Source organism: Dermacentor albipictus, chromosome 1 (assembly GCF_038994185.2).
Source record: "Dermacentor albipictus isolate Rhodes 1998 colony chromosome 1, USDA_Dalb.pri_finalv2, whole genome shotgun sequence".
NCBI classification, from domain to species: domain Eukaryota; kingdom Metazoa; phylum Arthropoda; class Arachnida; order Ixodida; family Ixodidae; genus Dermacentor; species Dermacentor albipictus.
Window position 1 is genome coordinate 179,401,845 of NC_091821.1, and position 22,606 is coordinate 179,424,450.

Here is a 22,606-nt window from a genome sequence, read left to right on the forward strand (position 1 = left end):
CCTTCTCCAGCCTAGAAGAAGTGGATTGCCAGTCTGCGAGGCAAGACCGCAGAGAGCCGCCAGGTGCGACACCGCGACACGGGCGCCTACCATTGGCTGAAAGTGGCGTCATCGGAGCGGACTCTCCCATTGGTGAAACATGACTTGACTTACAGTGCTCGAAGGGTTTATAAGAAGCCTTCCAGAGAGACCTGAGGATTCTGGGACATGCCCTGATTCCCTGATTCACCTCTCTCGAACTTCTTGCCGCGGGCCGCAGCGTCCGAGTTGCTGCCGGCCCGTAATGTCTGTACGAATGTTACTTGTCGCTCACCTCCCTGTACATAATGTAGAATAAATCCCTCCCAAGTTGTGGTTTTCATCCCGAAGTCCCGTCCCTCCAACCCCTACAATGCGTACCAGTTTGCAGCCTACAACCAACATGTTATGTTTTCATGAGTACAACACCAGTTTTTTTCCAAATTTGTGGCCTCAGAACTTGCCTCATGTTACATTCCGAGTTGTGACAGGATTATAACACATTTTTTTTTTCTTCTTCTTCTTTCCCTAACGCTGGCTCTACAGCTCCCTCAAAAGCATGAGAGGTGATAGTCTCCATTGTACGTTGTGTGCCTTCTTCGTTCTTCTGGTTTCTAATTAGAACGCTGTTAATGCCACATTAATGCATTTACAGTGTAATATTCCCCACGGGCTCCGTACCTCAACTAGCTTGATTAGCCATCAATAAGACGTACAAGAAAGGAGCTCATGGCTTGAGCAAGACAATCGGTGCTGCTGTATAGGTGTGTCAAGCAAGTGGTCTTTGAAGTCACATGGTGCATCACCGTGTGCACAGTGAGTGAAAGGCTTTGCAGTGTTCAGTTGTGTCACGGGCATTTTCGAAGAGCTGCCTGTCCAATAACTTTGGTGCAATGGAAGGCTATGCTGTTGTCGCCAACAGTCACAAAGACGTCAGCAGTGACAAATAATTGTGCATGCACACATCCTTTCACTTTATATTGAGACGGTAGTTAGCAATAATGATAAATAAAGCCCTGTGGCTATCCGCTTTCATGGGTCATTTCCAATTTCTTCGAGATATCACTTACCACTATAGTCGTAATACCTTTTCTTCCTTTTCTAAAAGCCCGAAAGTCCCCCCTAGGTTATATTTGTGGTCGCATTATTTACGTGCAAAGTACATACCCTGTGGGCATCGCACTTGCACGTCCGTTATTCACTTGTAAATTGCATGCACGACACCATGAGTACATGTTTTGGCTGACTTGACGAAAACACGCCTGGTGCACCCAGATATTAAAGCACCTGTAAGTGGTGCCAAGGTAGGGCTTGGCTAATCCAAGACTGACTGAGTGGTTCCATAATCACATAATCAAAAGGCACTCCTCGAGGTCACAGGTGCTACTTTGCTGCCGGCATCCCCTCCTTGCCTCTCAGATGCAATGGGTGCTGGAACCTTCTTTGGCACCACCGCGTGCAATGTGCATTTTGTGTAGAAATTAAAAAAAAAATTACTTGTGCCATTTCCTGAGCCGTTTTCTGCATCGTTCACAGATATTGTTTTCCTTTATTATCTTGACCTTTACTTCTGTGTTTCAGCTGTCCGAAAAGAGTACATTGTGGCTTGACTGAGCCAAAAGCTGCCGAAGATGCCTCATTTTTTGTTTTGTGAGCACGTTGCTAATGTGTTTTCCCATGCCGAGAACAGCAGCGGTTGCTGGTGGTGCCAGGCGGATTTTGTCCTTCGATAACGAGCGTGACCTGAACATTTTTCACAGCGAAATGCTTTAGATGGCCTTGTTTATAAAACACAAAACCATGAGACATTCTGGAGCTTTAGCCACAACAGCAACAGAAAAGGTGACAGAAAGAGTGTGACGCTGTTCAGTATAAATGGTTTGACTTAGGCTAGCTGTTCACTACACGCGATGCATGCGGCTCATAGCTTGGTTCGAGTGTTCTGTGCCGATTATTTGCGCATTCACAAAAAGAAGATTGCTAAAAAAAAACACAATTTTCATTGCATGGAAGTTTTGGATGTTGCCGCCCTGCAGAAGTGACTGCCAAAAGCTGAGGATATTTGCAACCATGACGAGGTCTGCCAGCACTGCATTATGCACCTCAAATAATATTTTCAGCTTCGTGCAGTTTGAATGTTCCTACATACTATATAAAAAAAACTGGACAATAATTTCAGACGCTCAAACCCTTCACCACACAATTTCCCACACATTTTACACCTAACCACAGGTCTGAAATGGTATCCATCCCCACCATTTTGGTTATCTTGCAGCCCCATCTCCTGCACACTGATCTGTTAGCCGTAGCTAGCCATAGCACCGTGGCCCCGCATGGTATCGAAACCTCAAACCAGCACTTTTGCACGCTATTGCAGCCGTAGCTATGGCCATAGCCTTTTGTGTTTATCAACATGTTGTTTAGTTAGCTTTGTGATAGGTGGTGTGATCGTGTCATGTTGCTTTGGGCTCTCTTTGACATTCTCTAAGAAGCTTCCCACTGTTTGCTGCTGTGCTGTTCCTCGAGCAGAATCCCTGCCGACAGAGATGGTGGCGACTACTCCTTCGTCATCTTTGCCCATGGCTTCAACTCACTAAAGCCCTGTCGTAGGCTGACAATCATCAAGCAAGTTGAAAGCAGACGGTCACAAGCTGATGCAAATGATTTTGGATTTCATGAAAAACAAGTTGAAGATCTTGGATGTGGCCGGAAAATCAACCGGGGCTCTAAAAAAGAATGCAAGTCAGGATGCTTACCCGAAGCTTGACGATGCGCTTCTCATGTGGCTAAATGCTTTGTTTGCGAAGCGATTTTGAACTATGATGAAACTGGATTGTTCTACAAAACGCTCTTAGAGAAAGCGCATGCATTTGCTGGTGACCCCTGCCATGGCAGCAAACGCAGCAAAGAGCAAGAGCGGCTGACCGTCCTTGCTGGCAGCAGCATTTCGGGCAGCGAGAAGCTTCTGATACTTGTCATAGGGAAATTGAAGAATCCAAGGTGTTTTAAGGGGGCAACCCTACCTGTGCAGTATGAGGCCAACAAGAAGGCCTGGATAACACAGCAGTTATTCAAAGTGTACATTCGCAAGTTGGACAGAAGGTTCGAACAGCAGAATCGAAAAGTTCTGCTGTTTGCGGACAACTGTGCTGCACATGGCCACATCAATGACCTAAACGGCTATCCAGATGGAATTTCTGGCGCCAAACACCACAGCAATCCTGAAGCCGATGTGCCAAGGCATCACCCGCAAACTGAAGCTTTTGCACAGGTCATGCTTGCCTAGTCACATGGTGCTATGCTGAGACAGCAGCAAAAGTTACACCGTTGACCTTAAGTCTGCTGTTGGCATGCTTGTGGACTCATGGGCTTCACAGTTGGCGCGGAGGCAATTATCTTGTTTAGAAAGAACAACAGTGTATATGATTAATCTCCTTCTATGAACTTTGTTTTTGACGAACTGCACACTGCTGGTGTTTTGATTCCAAACGGGATAACTTTTGAAGGATTTGCCAACACCAACAAAGATCTCGAACTCTGTATGGAGCTAACTGACAATGAAATTGTCTGGCAAGTGGCGGTGGATTCGGATGGCTCTGACACTGCCTGTACAGCTGATGAGCTCCTAGTTGATGCGAGCACTGATGATGCTGTTATCGGTGTACAGCGATGATATGACCCTGGCTGAAATTGAAGCAAACATCCTCGTGTGCAAGTGGAACACCGTGGAAAAGAGGATCAACAATTTTTTTGCGTCACTGTGGCAGTGACAGGCAGCGTTGGCCTAGCTGAAGATAGTGGGGGCTACACTGACCACAACTGCTGTTGGATTTTTAAACATTTTTATAAACAGCTCTTATCAAATCCACCTCACTGATGAATTGGCAGAGTTGCACAAGTCTGATACTCCATCCTTGACCCTCTCCATCCGAGAAATACATACCTATAAAATGGTGCATCTTCTGCATGCATTTGTTTTTTCGGAATGCCCAATTTTTCTGTTTTCGTTGTTTCTTGGGAGTCCGAAAAATTGGACATTGACTGTAATTTCATGTCCCAAATGTTTTCTAAAACATCACACATATTGGCAACAACTAAATTTCAGTTTTCCTGGCCTGAGGTATTTGCTCAAAATTCTCCCATGCCATTATGCTCCATACATTGTTAAAATAGAAGAACTTACAAAATTTAAGGGGCAGTAAAATAATAATTTGGATTATTGGAGTATATGGATTATTGCACAGAAGTTGATAGCACATCATTCCATTATGGGGGAAACTTGCAATTTATAGATGGAAATATACATGTTTACAAGACATCTATAAGAACAAAACATGCACTCACATCTAAGTCATGTCTATAATTATGAAAGATACAGCTGGGACATTGCAAATTGCTTGTGGCTAAAGTGTGCAAACACCGTTCAAATTACTCCTTAATGTGGTTGAGAACTCCATAAAAAGAGTGAGAGAGAGCAGAGTAAACAAACCCAATATTAATGTCCTTCCAAAGCCATGCATTTGAATACAATCGTTGGTATCTGTTTGTTCGATACATTTCAAACTTAGTAATGCTGAACTGCTGTTCATGATCACCTGCACAAGAGGAAGAGAAAAAAAAATTAATGCAACCAGTAGAAATTTACTGATAAAATTAAACTAGAGGGCCAAATCATATGCTCACATCTTGCTTCATCAGAGCCATCTTCACAATCAAAGGAACCATCACATTGTCTGTCAAGACGGTAACAGGCTCCATCATAACATGTGCCATAACCTGCTGTTGAATTGCAGTCATCTGATTTTTTTTGGAGAGGGAAGAAAAGGGGGACAGAAAAAAATTAAGTTAAAAAAAAGGAGGTGGAGCTTGTCACATGAACGTGATTTGGTTACACAGCTTCGGTATGGGAGAAAGCAAGGAAAGGACGACACTTGTGGATGCTAGTCGAGGCAAAGGAAGAGAGTGTGTCTGTTGGTAGTTGTGCTTGGTCTGGCGAGCAGAACAGGACAAATCAATTTTTTATTATCTCCTCCGATAATGAACCGATTTGAAAAATTATGCTAGCGAAAGATCCCCTAAACAATGTTTTCCAACTTATAGAGTAAAATTAAAATTTGCAGAGGGGCCTGGTGACGGGCCCTCCATTGCAAATGCATAGGCACAGAATATATGTGCACTTTTAACCAAAGGATTTACCCCATCAGATTCCATTCTGTGAGTACTTCAGTATGCATTGAATGGCCATAAGTATGCAGACAAAAGAAGCAAAGGAACTGGCTCAATTAAAAAGGCATTTCTCACCTCTCATGCGGGTGATGTTAGAATCACTGAAGACCAGCAAACCTGCGAACTGAAAAAAACATTGGACTCTTACAAAGTAACATAAGCTAATCACTGGCACGAAATGAACCACATATATAGCATGTTTACAGATCAAAAGAGGGGTGCCTGCTTTCTCTTCGGAACTCAGTGGAACACATTATTCCCTGCCTTATAATATTTGTGATGTTGGTGAAAAATACCACTGCCAGAACGGAATTCTGAGAAATTGAAGGGCTCTGTTGGTGAATACAGCAGTTTTGTTAAACTGTCCCTGAATGTGTAAGAACTGAAGATTGTAGCTCACCTCGAATGTCCTGTTTGAGTCAAGGCCATAAGTAGATGATGGGAAGCACACATAGGTGTAGCTATTACCATTTCTTGAGAACCACTGCTGAGTTAGTGTGCCATTGATCACATTGTCAAACGAGTTCATTTTCCTTAGCACCTGAAAAAATAAACTGAAATCAGTTCTCCTGCTTGATACCTAAACTATAGCCATGACAGTAATTGCAAAAAACTCTTTGCAATCACATGTCCGGAAGTACCCAGCAGGCACACTTGCTTGTGTGTGTTGATTTTTTCTTAGCATTTGTTGACACCTTTTGGGAGCTTTTTGAACAATAGATAATCGCACTTAGCAGCATCTACATATCAGGGCATCACTTTTGTGTGGACACGTGAAGAAATTTGTGTGCGCTTTTCACAGAATGAAGCACCAAGACGTAGGAACGTTTTTTCTACGGGCATCTCATGGTAACAACTCACATGAGCTCTGTGAATCCAAAGATAATTTTATTTTGAGAAGTGCTACATCTTGCCTTCAGTCATCCAGCAAATGTCCTCAGAAGAAGCACTAAAGAAGCAAACAATGATGAGAACCCTAGAGAAAACTATTCCTCTATAGTGATTACCTGCAATGAGTTGATGGCTGGAGACTGCACATGAGCGTCAGGAGTAATGAAAACTATTTGAAATAAAAAACGGACTATGTGTTTGTTCATGCAAATGCTTCTTCAGCATGACATCCTAAATGTGCAAAATAGTTGACGACCAGTATGATAGCAAAGTGAGTAAATTATAATGACTGCAAAGGGTTAGTGAACTTATCAGGGGGAAAAAAATTTATTTTTAACTACAACTTAACTGTCAACACAATTTTATCAAGAAACAAAGTATATGAAGAATGAAACTAATAAATGGAATCTGAAGCCCTTAATGATGCTTTCATTTGCCTACACAGTCATGGAAAAAATCAATGTTACCTTTATAAGCACTAATGCTTTCCACAGGACTGACATAATGACTTGATTGCAATTGATTGACCACCACTCTTCAGCATTAGCAAGTGGATAACTTCTGATGAAATAGTGTCTACAGGTAATTTATCAAGACAAGACAACCACAGCTAAAGAAATGATGAAATCCATACATTGAAGCCACAAAAGAGGGTGGCGTGATTAGACAACTTTGTGTTTCCATGTGACAAAAAAAAAAAAACATTAAAGAATGCTAAAGAAATGTGAACAATTGCAAACTGGTACTGTACTTGGAAAAGCCAAGTTTTCTCATGAACAGCACATCCACTTAAAAAAAGAATACATACGTTCGGTAAGCCTACAAAGCACCATAATAAGTGTCACCAAGTGTGGATTTCTTCTGCAGACCCCATGTACAGTAGACTTCCATCAATTCGACTCCAGTTAATCCATTTTTTCGGTTAGTTTAATCTCAGCCAAAAGTCCTGGCCGGCGCCCATGCCTTTCTATAGGACCAACCTTTCATTATTTCAGCCCTAAAATTGGCCTTCACCAGATAATTCAAGTTTGACCAGTCAGCACACACACACTTACCCCTATGGTGACCCCGATAGCAATCCCCTCAAGTGGCGGCGGCTGTCTCGGTGGAGTTTAGGGGACAGTGAAGCATTAAACATGTGTCAACTCTCGTGAAGTACACCTACTTTTGGCCTGCCCTAGGAAAATTCACAAGCAATAACTGTAGTGCACAACCGCTCGGTTACGGCATTTGCCCGATTCTAACACGCACCTTTTTAAATAAAGAAAATTGTGCCGAAAATTGCCTGCACAGTGCAATCGGACACAAAACTGCCTTCGCAATGGTTGTATGTTTTGCTGCTGCATAACACAGATGCATTGCAGTGAACCTGACTTAAAAACTGTGTAGGGAAGCTAACCTTGGAAGAGCAGCCACCATTTGTGCTAAAAATTTTCTTGCTAAAAAAATCACGTGCATGTTAGATTTTGTTTGGGAGCTTTATAGTCATTTCTACATTAGTTTACTATTTTGGACACGTAGAAAGTGGGCGCATATTTTATTCCGGGGCATGTTAGACAGGCAAATATGCCAAATGAATCAGCAGTGTGTTTGGTGTTTATGCATCTGGTTTAATTCCACTCCCCAGATAATTAGATCAATTTAGTCGGTCGCATCAGAGTCAAATTAATGGAAGTCAACTGTATTTAGTAATCAGCAGCCTGGGTAAAAAGTTTAAACACAAAATGAGCAAAAGGATAACTTATTTACACAATATCTCCAAATTAGAAGGAAACATATTCTGGAACAAAAGTCATTAAATAGACATTGCAAACAATGCAAAAGAATGCCTATGTGTGTCTGAACTTCTTGGCTAGAGCTACGAACTGGAAAGGCGAGAGAAAAAAAAGAAGACCCAACAGAATGAAGTCTTAAAATGACAAAATAGAAAGGTACTTCCAAAAAAATGCAGAAATTTCATGCCAGCGCTTACCACTTTTCATACGTATCCTGTAGCCCAAGTTCTGATACTGCTATTAATTTGACAAAGATGCCATACAGCAGACTCCCATTATTTCGACTCTGGTTAATTTGATTCTTCAGTGAATTCAATCTTGGAACAAAGGTCCCGTCTGGCGCCTATGCATTTCTATGGACCCAAAGTTTCATTATTTCGATCCAAAAATTGGCGTTTCCTGGATAAATTGAACTTTACTGGTCAGCACGCATGCACCTGGCCCCAATGGTGACCCTAATCATGACCTCTTCTGTGCCAAGGTATGTCTTGGCAGAGCTCAAGGGCCAGTGAATACATCAAACACGTCACACCTTCTGCCAAAAACGCCTATTTTCAGTCTGGCATAGGAAGAGTTTCAGACAAAAACGGTAGCTCAAAATGAGCAATTACAGTATTTACTCAATCATAAAACACAACTCTTTTTGCCAGTAAAACTGGTCCGAAAATTACCTGCACAGCACCACTGGATAAGAAGCCAAAACTACATTTGCAGCCTTTACAGCAGCCTACTGTCATAGCCAGCGTCATTGCCATCAAAAGATGGTGACTTATGTACCATGCTCGTGTTGTGCAACAATGACAACGTGCAGCTTTCAGTTTGTGATTACAAGGTCTCATTCTAAGATAAGTTATTTTACGTGCTAAGCTAGCGGTAACCGGTCGTGTTACGTGTTTTGGGGGTTATGGAAAACTGCATGCATTGCCATGCAATGTCCATATAGGGGACATGTTATGGCTCTTAGACAGTGATAAAGTGCTCTCCGAGAGTTATGACAATGGTGCCGGATAATTGACTAATTTCGTAGGTCCCGCCAGGATCGAATTAACGAAAGTCGACTGCACAAACTTTTATTCACACATTCGCAGCACGCATCTTCTTGGTTCTTTATGTCCTAACAGTAGGTAGCAAAGCCATCGAGATATCACGTGATAAGCACATTCTCTCTTGTGTGCAACACTTTAATGCAAATGAAAAGTTGGGTTCAGTAATGTTACCTCAGAGTAGCTGATCTCTGTGCCTGCTTGCATGTTGTAGAGAGTGCGGTCAACAGCAGACAGTGCCACGTATGTTCCTGGGTCTCCATAGATGGCTACTTCAATAGTGTCTCCTGTCTTGTCCTTTCGGTTGTTGAGGCTCATGTTGAACTAAAATTCAATATAGAGTGAACTTTGTAATCTCATCATAAAACTTTCACAATATGCTATGTGCATATTATAATACTTCACACAAAGTTCAACAATAAGTAACAATTCCAATCTTTGGTATAAAGAATACCTTCTTGACCATAAAAATTTTATTGTAACCTCCATACCCTTTGATTTCTGTAAAAAATTCCCAACTGACAAGGTTCACAGGCCAAAAGTAACATTTAAAATACATCTGTTATTGCTACCCCAGCATTACTTCTAGTGCTGAAGCACACAATTCAGAACAGGCTGCTGTACACAGGGGCAGTTTGAATATACTATCCATTGAGGTGCACGATTACCTTGTCTTTGGATATGCCGTCAACAGGAAAAGTCAGGCTTTCAGCGACAACTTCACTGCCTCGTGCCAAGTCATAGATGACTACAGTAGCCGTAGGTGCCATCTCAGGGGACAGAGTTACAGCAAATGCCTTGATGCTTGAAGTCATCTTTTCTTGACCAGATAGCAAGATGATGCCCTTCGAGATGATCTGTAATGTAGCATAGACATTCACTCATTAGTTGTCGCTTAATGTGTCTGAATAGGACAATAGTAAAGAAAGCAAGTGAAAAACAGGTTACATCAGACACAAAAGCAGCTACAGAGTATACTTGCATGCACAAGAGGAAGCTTTGAAGATGGATAGTTAGCATCCACAAGGCTGAGCAGGAAAACAATATTAACTCCCTTAATCAGTCAGCCACTGCATTATACGTGCAATGACTCGCCTTCCCACATGTTAAAGTTTTTATGGCTTCTTGTGCATAGGACTTATCCATGCAAGATGTGCAAACTTCAAAGGTACAACTCCATGGGGGACACATTTGAGGCCTTATGCAGTAGCAATGCTAGAAGCTATACATCAAAATTTATATTGGTCAGAGGATATAATTGCATGTGTACAGGTGTATGGCTAGCCCTATCAGAAAAATTGTTCTTTCGTAGGGTTAGTATGTTATATATATGAATACAGTAAGCAACAAAGCATCAGGTTTAGGATGTCCAATGTCCAAATATACATATATAGTATAACATGAAACAAAAGAAGTTGGGATGACCACCTCTGCAATTCTTAATACCTTTTATATTAACTGCACAACACAAGTCAGTGGGTCAGTTTTGTTTGTTCATAATAGAACATCACTTGTAAATCTTTCTGCCACATAGTAACCATATGCTATTTGGAGATAAGAGTAGCAGCAACTTACCAGGTACGAAAACCATTCGACGAAGTAGTTGGATCGAACATGAAAAATAATGTATTCTCCAACCTATCAGAAAAAAAGTTTTTTTTTTTTCAGAAATTAAACAGTGTTTCTGAGAAAGACAGCTCAAATTTTGTTAAGAAACTTCTCATCACAAATACAGACTAAGAGGTAAGGTATATGCACCACATTTTCCTGAACAATGAATTCTGTCAAGCTAGACTACACAAGACTAAAAAAATGATAATAAAGCACAATTTTGTAAAATACCTTGTCACAATGCATTCAGAGGCATTGAAAAAAAAAACAAAGCTTTAAAACTTAAAATACGAGGGATGACAAAATGAAATTCTCAGAAAAACCACACAAGAGGTGATGTGATGCATCTTGGACTGTACACACACCTTTGGGAACTTAGTGCTAGTTGTGATTTGCAAGTGATGGTTTGTGGGCGAGTAGGATGAGTAGGCCACAAGGCTTGTACGAACATGGCCATAGTTGGAATCATAGAACTCGGCCTGTAAAAAACAAGAAAATGCAATTTATGCCCCTTCTACCAGTGCAGCAGTGGCAGTATGCATAGGCCATAGAAGATGGATATATGCAGAAACATACATACAGCTTCAATTTAGAGATATGAAGGATAACTCGTGAATGCTAACGTGGAAAAGCAAGACATGAGACACACGTGTCAGCATGCATGTACACAATTGTATATGTGTGTGTAGTACTGTGAAGTCGGGGGTACGAGCGGCCACGAAGTTTCCGTGGATGGTGCCGTGCCAGGTGCCGGCAGAAAGAAAGGCCCCGAGTGAAGTTAAAGAGATGAGAAATAGGTTTATATACAGTCGACTCTCGTTACAACGGACCCTGATAATACGACAAAAAACACCCGTTTTATCCGAAGTTCGTACTTTCCGAGACACCTCACTTCCGAAACTTTCGTCACGACGTCTGACAACTTTATTTTAAAGCGTGAGTGACGAACGTCCAAAGTGAAAAACAAACAAAAAGGTCACAGTTTCGCCCTCGATTGCGATTGCAAATTAAGCAAGATAAGCGCGGCAGCAGCAGCAGCAGCAGCATCTCGCTTCAACACGAACTAATGCCGAAAGCACAGCACATGCGAAGCTACCGGCACTGGGCGCACTTTGTCCACATCGCAGATCGCGTTCAAGATACGTAGCCCACGCGGCAGCGCCGTTAACAGCAGCCACCGGAGTAGAACCCCCCCCCCCCTCTTTTCCCTCGCCACCATCCCCCCGTGCCTCGCGCGCTAAATACGGCGCGCTTCCGCCCCGCTTTCCTCCCTCCCACCCTCGCGTGCAAGATATTGAGCCGCGATCGTCACCTGACCCTCGCAAGTCAGCTGCCAGCCCGCGTCGACATAGCAAAAGTCCCGTTTTATACGCCCGATTTTGATAAAAATTGCCGCTAATTTCGCCCGTTGCAGCCGATAGTCCGTTGTAGCGCGGTCCGTTAAAATCGAATTTCGTTGCATTAATAAAATAGGCAGAACAAACGAAGTCTGAAATATGGTCCGTTATATCCGAAAGTGTTTTACGCTTGTCCGTTGTAACGAGCGTAGACTGTACGAATTTACATGATTGTGGTTTACAAAACGGCTCCATGACTCTCGGAGCACACTACACGGTACTTAAGTATTTACATGTGTGCATGCAGTCTTTGCATTATCTAACTAGGTGGAATGAAAAAAAAAATTGAATATCTCCAAGCGACAGCAAACAACATTACTTTGGTTCTGTCTAGCTACGTGGCATGTGCATATTTTTAACGTTTGGCTCAAGTTACTTGGGACACTCGGTATATGCAGCCGCAAGCGCCAAAATAAATTCAGGTAGTGCGCGACGTCCTTGCCTGTCTTCCTTGGACCTTTATTTTTCAGTTTAGCAGTTCAAAACTCGTCTTAGCTATGAACCAACTAGCTCAGTTGAACACTAATCTCCATTCAGCAGTCGACCAAGTTTCCAAAGGAAATGAAGAATTGGAAGGACCAATTTGGAAGCTTTCGGCGATAGCGTCATTGCATGACTTTCATGTATGGTCTGTATATGGTGGGCGATACTATGTGACTGCCACCTCTGCTTTGGGTGACGTGATGAGGCTCTTTTTGCGAAGCCACGTTACGCTTGAAATTCATTTTGAATTGGTCGTATGAAAGGTGTTGTAATTAATTAGTTGTGGCGCTCTCGAGTAACAGGCTTCGTACTGTAATTATGGAGCCGACAGCTACCGAAAGAAAAAACAAAGGAAGGACACTAATTTTTTAAGAGCAGACAATACAGTATTTCATGCATGGTGATCATCTACTGCTGGGGAAGTATTGCTTTCCAGTTTTCCCACATAATATTGAAGGGTCTTCTTGCAATCATGGAAAGTGAGTTCTCCAGGTTATATGCTTGTGAAAGTAAATTTGTGGCACCAAGCACCACATAACTTGACATACACTGCCCTGACCATACTCTATATAAAATGACACGACCATGGCCGGCGCCACCGGTAAAAAGCACGTGCCTTTCCACTCTCGGGTTCAGCGTCGTTCAATAACTGCCAAGGATTCTGAAATTAGGAGCACCACAGAGACCTTATGCAACGAGCCCCACTCCACACGTGCAAATGCTTCTGGAGCCGAATGACCCCACACTAGCCACAAACATTTCTATGTCTATCGTGTAAATCCAAAGCTAGACTTGTCAAAGGCTGCATGAATCTAAAAGAAGAGATGAATACGCATCTACGCGCGGCACGCGGAACGGGAGGCCGCGGCAACAGAGCACCGGCGGGAACACGTTCAAGGGCAGCAGTAATTGCACAAAAAAATGTCGCAATTACATCAGGAAAGCGCAGCATATATTACAATAGCAAATTATTAGACAGCAATACGAGGTAAAGATAGTAGATTTATCAGCCGTATAAACTTCTAAACAAACCCTTACTAACTAAATGAACAAGCATGGTGTCACGCGCGCACAGGCAAACATGAACACATCTCACTCTATGACCGCGGACAATCTCTGCCAATACGCTGGCGTGAAGAGCGGCAGCAGGCGCGAGCGAATTGTAAAGCCCCTGGATCTCCTCAAAGTAGCGCCAACTGCCTGCAGCGGCCCTTGGTTTGGCCCAAGTGAAAAAGATTAAAAATGCGTGCGCGCACGACGCGGTACGTTCTATTATGCGGCCGCATCATAGCCTTTCCCTCATTTCCCTTTCCCTTTGGGTGGACAAGCAGAAATGAACCTCCCGTTTCCCTCACTCGCCGCGCCGACGAGTTGGCCGAGCGGCCAGAAACGGCATTTTGCAATGACGCGGGCGCGATGCAGGACACGGGCGAATAAAGTGAAATCTATGCATGCGCTCCGTTTGCGAACGGGGAACGATGCGCGCGTCGTCTGCTAGCTGCTCTTGGACCACACCAGGAGGTGCGCTGAAGTTATCGTCCAATCGCGTAGCACGGCGGCGAGATCAAAGGCTTTCGATACTTTAAGATACAGGGGCTTTAGCGAATTGTCCTTCGTGCTTCCTCTCGCTTTAGCGCGAACGAAGCGGCGAGAACGCAACGTACACGAAGCAATTAGCCCTGGGTGCGACTAGACTCTGTACCCACTACAGATCGCTTTCAAGGCGCCGCGCTCAAACCGCGCCTGCGCAGCCTCTGCCAGAGTAGAACGCACCCCCCCCCCACCTCCCTCCCTCTTACTGCCTTGCGCGCGGTGGAAGATGGCGGGCTTCCTCGCCGCCTTTTTCCCTTGCACGCGCGAAATCAGCCACCATCCCTCTGTCTCTCCCTCGCGCGTTTTCACTAGCACCCACTGCGTACGGCGCGCTGCAGCGCTGTTATTGCACTTGTATGCGGAACATCCCGATGAGGCGACGCCAAAGGCGAAAATTCACGTTGAGTGTCCATATAAATGCTATCGCAATAAAACAACCGCTCTCAATAGTTCGACGTACTCATAAATCCCAATCTGTGAGCCCATTTCGTTCTGTATTCTGATAGTCACAAACCTCGGTGAGCTGTATTTTACAATTATATTTATGCGTGACGACAGCTTTATTATTTTTTCACGCGACCGGCGGTTCGCGCAACGACTTTTAGAGCGATAGCTATACTACTCCAGGTAGAAACCCAAAAAACGCCTTCTTCCGTAAATATCACTCATGCTCAGCCGAGGTCATTTCTTTGGCGTCTCACCTCGCGCGCCATCGAGGCGAAACTCCTGCAACGCCGCTGGCGGCGCACCTCATCAGGCCAGCATTCCGAGACGCCAGGTTACAGTGCAGCTGCCAGGGCTGCACTTACTGCTACGCAGCAGGATTTGGTTCACGTGCTGCGTCGCGGCAACATGTCTCCCCAGCGTATTGCTAGAACACCAAGGCTAAACCTTGCAATGCTATCGCTTTCAATGCTTCGGCCTTAGGGCGAAACTGAAACTGCTCAAAGATTTTTTTTTTCGGATGCCTGCCTCTGCTTGATTATGCAGACTTCCCAGCAGCACCGCCATCTTCTCACAGAACAAATGATCGAAACTTCTGATATGTATTGAACTATTTTTCGTGCATAATTCACGCGTGTGGTGTAGCAAAGATGGCAGCCTTGAACGAAACTGGTGCCAGTCGAACTGTCGCCAACTGTCGCTTTTGTTGGTTTTCCAAGTGCCGAGCGGCCGCTACAATTAGGTCTGTATTATTTCACACCAAACTGCAACTTCTGTAGCCGAAGCGGCGCTGGTTAGGCCTAAGGGCCTCAGTAGTGTGCCTGTGACAAAAATTCGCCGCTGGCTGGTGTGGTTGCTGGCGGCATGCATTTGCGGGGAGCGTACCGCTCACATGTACAACTGCCGCTCTGAGACCGCACGCGACCCGCGCCGGCAAATGCTGCCAGTGCGTTTTGTGCGCTCGCTGAACTAAGCTCATCGCGCGTAGGCAGGAAGCTCCAAACTCAATTTGCGCCCAACGATTCGAACAACAATTTGCATGACTCTGGCATGAACTGCCGGAGCCGCGCAGTTGTACTTGGGTCATATATATATGCACTTAGTGGAATTGTGACGACCCTGCGACCCACATGGGGCTGCGCGATGAATGAACACGAAACGCCTCTGGGGCATCGACCATAGTATTTCACTGGAGCACGGAACAAAAGTCTGTAAAGCAATGTGCCGTACGGTGATGGCGTTGAGAAAAATGGACAAAATAGATTTTAACGCGATTAGTATTATTGGGCTACTTCCCGCAGCTTTTTGCTCTGCAACCATCTAGGTATCTAACTATTTTCGCTCAACCACTTCAATAAAAGAGAAAATCTTTAATTCCCCCTGATCCACCTTTCTTTGAACTCTCAAAAACGCCATGGAACGGGTAAGTGCGTCCGAGAAATATATTACCGAAATTATTTAAAAGAAAAGACTTAGTACGTGTGGAGATTTTATGAACGCAATGTTTACCTTATCAATTTTCCTTGCACATCCTCTATTCTGAAAAAGCGGCGCGGCGTCAGTAGTGGCGCTCCGCCTACGGCGTTGCTAAGGTCCCTGAATAAAACTAAAAGGTAGCTCTTGCCGCCGCCGCTTTAGTGTGCCTATGTTTCCAAGTTTATACGGCCGATAAAACTATTATCCTTACTTTGTATCGCTGTCCACTAATTTGCTATCGCAATTGATACTTCGCCTTTCGGGCGAAACTGCGACTTTTTTCGATCAGTCGACTAGTGAAAAGCGTGGAGGAAGCACGGAACGTTCGCTTTAGGACAAGCATGCGCGCTCGCAGCTGCCGGCGCTCGCGGTCATTGAGCCAGCTCTATCCCCGAGCATCTTTGGGCGCGTGACATCATACTTGTTTGTTAGCAAGCGAATGTTTACTGTAATATATTCTGCCGATGGAACTGCGAGCTTTAATTCGTGTAATAATTCAGTATGATAAAAAAAAGACAATCGAATATTCAACTTGCTACCGCTATGAATGTTTTGCCTTTCGGGCGAAACCGCGACTTTAACGATTCGAGTATTCACACGGGCCTAGTTTGAGTTCAAAATGCTCTGGCATGCAACAAAAGAAGCATTTCCAAAAGCGGTTTCCGGAGTTAGAGAACTTTAATACGTCATGTTTGACAGCGGCAGCCCAAAGTATGCACGTCAAACAAAAAGGGGTGGTCTCTCACCTCAAGGCGAATAGCCCGCACGGCGTTGATGGCTGTCGGATCACTGAGGACGGGCGTCGACTCGAGCAATAGCTCCCAGATGCCCGGCGAGCCCGGCACCGCGGAAGCCACTGGCTCAGGGAGCTGACCGGAGCCCGTTCCGCCACTCACGTACGTCACCGACGGCGTCACGCGCAGCATCTCTTCCACACGCTTGTTGCGGAAATACTCGGCTGGCAGCGGAGAGCCGTCGCTGTAGGACACGCTCACCTGCACCAGAGATTGCGCGTCTGGCTGGTCAGCAGGCGGAAAAAAATCTCCTCTCCTCAAAAGGACATAAGTTGAATACACCAGAAGAGTCGCGGTTCTGCGGTCAACATCGTGAGATACACTGCCTGTCATGTGACAAGCAACGTCATGCAATGAATACTAAGGTAAGCACTATGGTTACTATGGTGTGGCACTATGTTATTATGGCTGTTATGCATGATGCTATGTATAGTAGTATGGTTACTATGGTTACTAAGGCCGCTGGTAAGGCTTCAAGCATTTGTGACTTCAACAAGCATGCTGTAACGGTTAAGAAATGATGGGATAAACGACTACAAGGAGAAGTGCATTTATGACTCACGTAGGCCTTGAAGGGCATTCCGGGGCGAAACACTTGCGGAGACGAGCCTAAGAAGTGCAGCTGCAGGCTTGAGTTGAACACTACGGATTCGGAGAAGCCCGTCTCGATGAGGTCCAGGAAGCGTTCCCCGACCAGGGCGGTGACCACAACCTTCATTCCGTCAAGGCGTGAGACCAGACGGCTCAGCTCACGCAGGGAAAACGCAAAGTCCTGGACTCCTTCGAACTGCACATTGCGGATAGAAAAAAAAAGTAGGAACTCAGCTTCAGACTTGTCACGCAGACAAGTTTCAGGCATAAAAGAAACGTATACGCAATGATCCTGCAAGGTTCGCCTGAAGTGCAGCCGCAGCTGGGAAAGGTATTCCATGCAATAGTTACCAAAGCGCTTCCATTCCGCACAATACTTCGCGAAAGAAAGCTTTTTTTTGTGTGTGTATTCTCCGGGACTTTGCTGACGGTGGCTGCTGCTGCAGCTGTCTTTCAGAATAGCTCGTACATAGTACAGCACGTATATAACCTATTGGCTTATATAGAGCCATCTGCACTACCCCTACAGATGTGCTGGTGACCGGCTCTGTTTTCTGCGCGATTACACAATGAAACAACAAACGGCCCCTTCACATTAGAATACTTATGTGCTTCCAAGCATTTAGTTTTTTTTTTTTTGCGACGCTTTCTACACATTCTTCCCGGGGTATGGCACATGTCTGCTCAGTGAGTTTCTCTACGAGTTAAACACTAAAAAGAGAAAAAAATTAGGCTGTATTAGTAGACCACCCTTCTTCAAAACCGAAAAAGGCACTTCTACCATGAAAAGATGGTTAGCAAATCAGAAAAGCTGCAAAAAAAAAAGCGATAGACGGCCGGGTAGCGACGCCGTATCGAAGTTCTCGCACCAACTCGCCGTGACGTCACTGATTCTGACTGCTTCTGCGCTCGCCTATTTAATTTAAAATCAGAAAAAGGAGCTGCATTGTATTCTAAAAGGGCTAAAGAGTGAACTTGAATTGAATTATGGGGTTTTACGTGCCAAAATCACTTTCTGATTATGAGGCACGCCGTAGTGGAGGACTCCGGAAATTTCGACCACCTGGGGTTCTTTAACGTGCACCTAAACCTAAGCACACGGGTGTTTTCGCATTTCGCCCCCATCGAAATGCGGCCGCCGTGGCCGGGATTCGATCCCGCGACCTCGTGCTCAGCAGCTCAACACAAAGAGTGAACTTGGCAAGCTTCAAAATGTTTTACCGAGCCATTACGACCCAATTACGGGAATGCACTTTGAAATCCGTGACGTCACCCTAACGTTCCGGCACTGGGGTTTCGGCGTAAAAGTCAAAACATGAAACTTAAGCATTCATTTTTCTCTTCTAAAGATCGAGCCATTGTCGAGAAATTAACAAAAATAGAGTTTTGAAAACACACTTTATCCGTCTAAAGTATTTTAGTGCTTCTTCTTTAGCGCCCCTTCAAGTGGGCCAATCCCGGAGGCCGTGTTTATCCGCGGCCACCTGGGTCGTATGGTGGGAGTCTCCGCGTCTTGCCGGACAGGCGCTATGTTTCGAAACGCGGCGCCGCACACGAAGAGTTACATGCCGCATTACCGCATGGCAAATAACACACAACTTCCGCGATGGGAAGAACAGAATGAGAACAGAAGTTACTTGCATGTACTTCGACGTCAAATAAATGTGCACGCATTACGTGTTCATTTACATGGCATATTTAACTGAAACGTTAAACGAAAGCTTCGAATAACGTTCGTCTAACAAGCGCGTTGGTCCTACAGTATATATATATATATATATATATATATATATATATATATATATATATATATATATATATATATATATATATATATATCAGGGTGTCTACCAAGTTGACATTTCCAAATTCCCTGAGTTTTCCAGGTTTTCCCTGAGTGCTTTTGCAAAATTCCCTGAGTGATGCAGAACTATGTTTTATGTCAAGTCGCGCTAAAACCATATCGCCCTATGCTGTCACTCTCTAGTAAGCATATGAAAATTTTTTTTAAAGAAAACCGACTTAATCCAATTTTAATACGAAGGAGTAGTGTTTATGTTATTCAAAAAAAGAATATAAGGGAGGGGTTATTAAAGTGCACAGCAAATAAAATGTCTTCGAAAACATTTTCAAATCGAGTTGGACATTCTCTAGTACAAAGAAAAGGAGAAGCATACAGAAGCAAATATTTTCGAATATGAGCTATTTCCATCAACTGATAGCATGCTCAGTGTCATGCAACTGTCCTGACATACTCTCAGCTCGCGCAAGACGCCTCAGTGTTGTGTTTCACTGCTTTAAAGAGTTTATTTTGGTTTGGATGAGGGACACCTGCATCTCAGCATCAGCCAACAATTTGTTTTTTGAGCGCAGGCTCCTTCAAAGAAGCGGTCGCATACTTAATTCCCCGTTCATTCTTCAGTGCGTCGATCCTTTCTGTTCTCGTCCTCCTTTCGCCGCGCGTTCGCCCCACGGACCATTTAAAGAATACTGTTGGTCAATTTACAGTCAACGTCCAATTTTTCTGACCCCCTAGGGGCCGTGAAAACTTCCGAAAAATCAGGCAGTCCGAAAAAATAAATTCATGTCTTTTACTGCCCTTAAGGGCTAAAATCGACACATGTACGTCTGAAAAAGCTCTGAATGCCTGTCAGTGCACTTATTAGGCATATCGGTGCTCCTACTGTGACAGGTGAGGGCGGCTGCACACGTGTAAAATTAAGGAATACATACAGTGTCCCGCGACAATTGCCCCTTCCTACGCTTGTTACGCTTCACCGCGTTACATGACTGTAATGAGGCGAAGCAGACTTTCGGGAAAGAGCATTATGCAATGCGCCGTGCTTTCCGAGCTTCGAAGACAAAATTATTGCTGTCAGCGGAGAAATGAAGAAACACGGCACCGAAGGACAAGAAGCTTAACAACGAACGTCGAAGCAGCTAGGCCTAGCGTTGCCGCAGTGGTGGCTACGGCTGCCAGCGGATCTGCGTGCGAGAGCACCGGTTCAAGGCGGCGAGGTAATCAAAATAGCAGCGGTGGTGGTTTTCATTAATGCCGTCTCGGACCTGCGATCACGCAAAACGTTTAGAAAATCGGACGGCGAAGAGTCCTTCCGTCTGAAATTTCAGACGTTATGATACATTGACTCTTTGGGGTACGTGGTGGTTATAGTGTACTAGAACATTATTCTAGTACACTATAGTGGTGGTGCCGCGAAGCCGTCCGAGTTATCGGGAATCCGGAAAGTCGGTCGTTGACTGTACACTGGCAACTCCTCCAGCCGACGACGATTCGTTACGAGTCCTGTCTGTTTCTCGAGCCAGCATTACCGCGACTTTTGACCCTCTAAAAAAATTACAGCTAATTTTCCCTGATAGAAGCACAGATTCCCTGAGTTTTCCCTGAGTTTTTCCAGACTACTCAAAATCCCTGAGAATTCCCGGTTTTCCCGGTTGGTAGACACCCTGTATATATATACTGTAAGAAGCCAACAAATACTGCCACCAAGGACAAGATAGGGGAAACTGTACTTAATAAATGAAATAAAGAAACGCGAAATTAGTGGAAATGAAAGTGGATAAAAAAAAATGCAGATCCCACACAGTGTGCGATCAGTGCAAGCCTTTGGTCTTGCGAGTCTTCCCAAGAAAGTCTTCCCGCAAGAAACGAAAAGAAGCGGGGCGAGGCGATAAGCCGATTACGGACATAGACGAGTGGACCGAGACGCTCAGAAGGGACGTAGGTGCAGCAACGAGCGAGGTTCCGCCCGAGGCGAACCTCGAAATAATTGACAGCAGGCTCCTACACATGTGGGAAGCAAAGCGAGCCCTCCTAAAGAGATGGAAATGCCAAAGACATAATAAGGCGTTGCGCAAACGCATAGCGCAGTTAGACAGAGACATCGAAGAACACGCACTTCAGGTATGCAGGGCACAATGGGAAGACACGTGCAACGGCCTCGAGAGGCAGATGACCGGGGCGAGCGCTTGGCGCCTTTTTAGACACCTATTAGATCCGGAGGAGACTCGGGCCGCTCAAGGCCACAAGACTCGTAGACTCCTAAGAGATTATAAAGGCGATAACTTCCTTGACGCCATACGTGACCGTTACTTTAAGAAAGCCGAAAGCATCCAGTACGCTGAGTACGACGGCGTCACAAACAAGAAACTGGACGCGGAATTTAGCGAATCGGAAATTCGGTTAGTCCTGGTCGAACTCAACACTCGATCGGCGCCCGGCCCAGACCGGGTTACCAACAAGACTCTCCGAAACCTAGACGACGAGTCAATCTCCCGACTCGCGGCCTACGTCAATGAGTGCTGGCGAGAGGGTTCCCTTCCCGAAGCGTGGAAACGGGCCCGCGTTATCATGATTCCTAAACCTGGCAAGCAAGTTACGCTCGATAATCTAAGACCGATTTCGCTTACGTCTTGCGTCGGCAAAGTCATGGAACACGCAGTTCTCACCCGCGTGACCGACTTTCTCGAAGATCATGACGCGTTCCCGCACACCATGCTAGGATTCCGCCGCAACCTCTCCGCACAGGACGTATTGCTTCAACTTAAACACCAGATCGTAGACGACACTACCAGCTCCACTAAGGCAATTCTAGGCTTAGATATTAAAAAGGCCTTTGACAGTGTTAAGCACGAAGCGATCTTAAAAACAATTAGAACATTAGGACTAGGCCAAAGAATGTATAATTACGTTAGAGACTTCCTCACGGGCAGGCGCGCATGCGTCGTCGTCGGTGACGAGGAATCACCGGAATTTCAGACGGGTCCGTGCGGCACGCCGCAAGGATCCGTCATATCACCATTACTCTTTAATTTAGTTCTACTTGGTCTACCCGAGAAATTAACAGAAATAGAAGGATTACATCACAGTCTCTACGCGGATGACATCACCCTCTGGGTTCCCGGAGGGGGATGTGACGGTCACGTCGAGCGAACGCTACAGGCAGGAGTAGATGCGGTTCAGAATTACTTGCGTGGAACGGGCCTCGAGTGCTCGGCTACCAAGTCCGAACTCTTACTCTACAAACCCACAAGGAGAGGTCGTAAAACCCTGCGCGAACAGGAACGGGAATATTCCAAAATACGCATTACATTGGCAGATGGTACTCCCGTACCGCACGTAGAGAAAATTAGAATCCTAGGGTTACACCTGCAGGCAAACGGCCATAACGGAGAGACGGTGCGAATACTTCGTCGTTCGGTAGATGACACCATCCGACTCTTGCGTCGCATCACGAACAGACGCA

General features: G+C 45.0%; 1 protein-coding gene across 7 annotated transcripts in view; it reads right to left on the reverse strand.

The window, feature by feature from the left end:
• Positions 1-22,606, reverse strand: part of Mcr (macroglobulin complement-related) — a 242,829-nt gene that overhangs the window by 27,800 nt on the left and 192,423 nt on the right. For all 7 annotated transcript variants that reach the window (XM_070530061.1, XM_070530075.1, XM_070530064.1 and 4 more), the window contains 10 exons: positions 17,314-17,538; positions 16,704-16,952; positions 10,930-11,043; positions 10,529-10,591; positions 9,622-9,810; positions 9,128-9,277; positions 5,645-5,785; positions 5,320-5,368; positions 4,702-4,815; positions 4,508-4,613 (listed from right to left, as the gene is read on the reverse strand). In XM_070530061.1, coding sequence (XP_070386162.1) covers positions 4,508-4,613; positions 4,702-4,815; positions 5,320-5,368; positions 5,645-5,785; positions 9,128-9,277; positions 9,622-9,810; positions 10,529-10,591; positions 10,930-11,043; positions 16,704-16,952; positions 17,314-17,538 — 1,400 coding nt within the window. The remainder of the gene's footprint in view (positions 1-4,507; positions 4,614-4,701; positions 4,816-5,319; positions 5,369-5,644; positions 5,786-9,127; positions 9,278-9,621; positions 9,811-10,528; positions 10,592-10,929; positions 11,044-16,703; positions 16,953-17,313; positions 17,539-22,606) is intronic.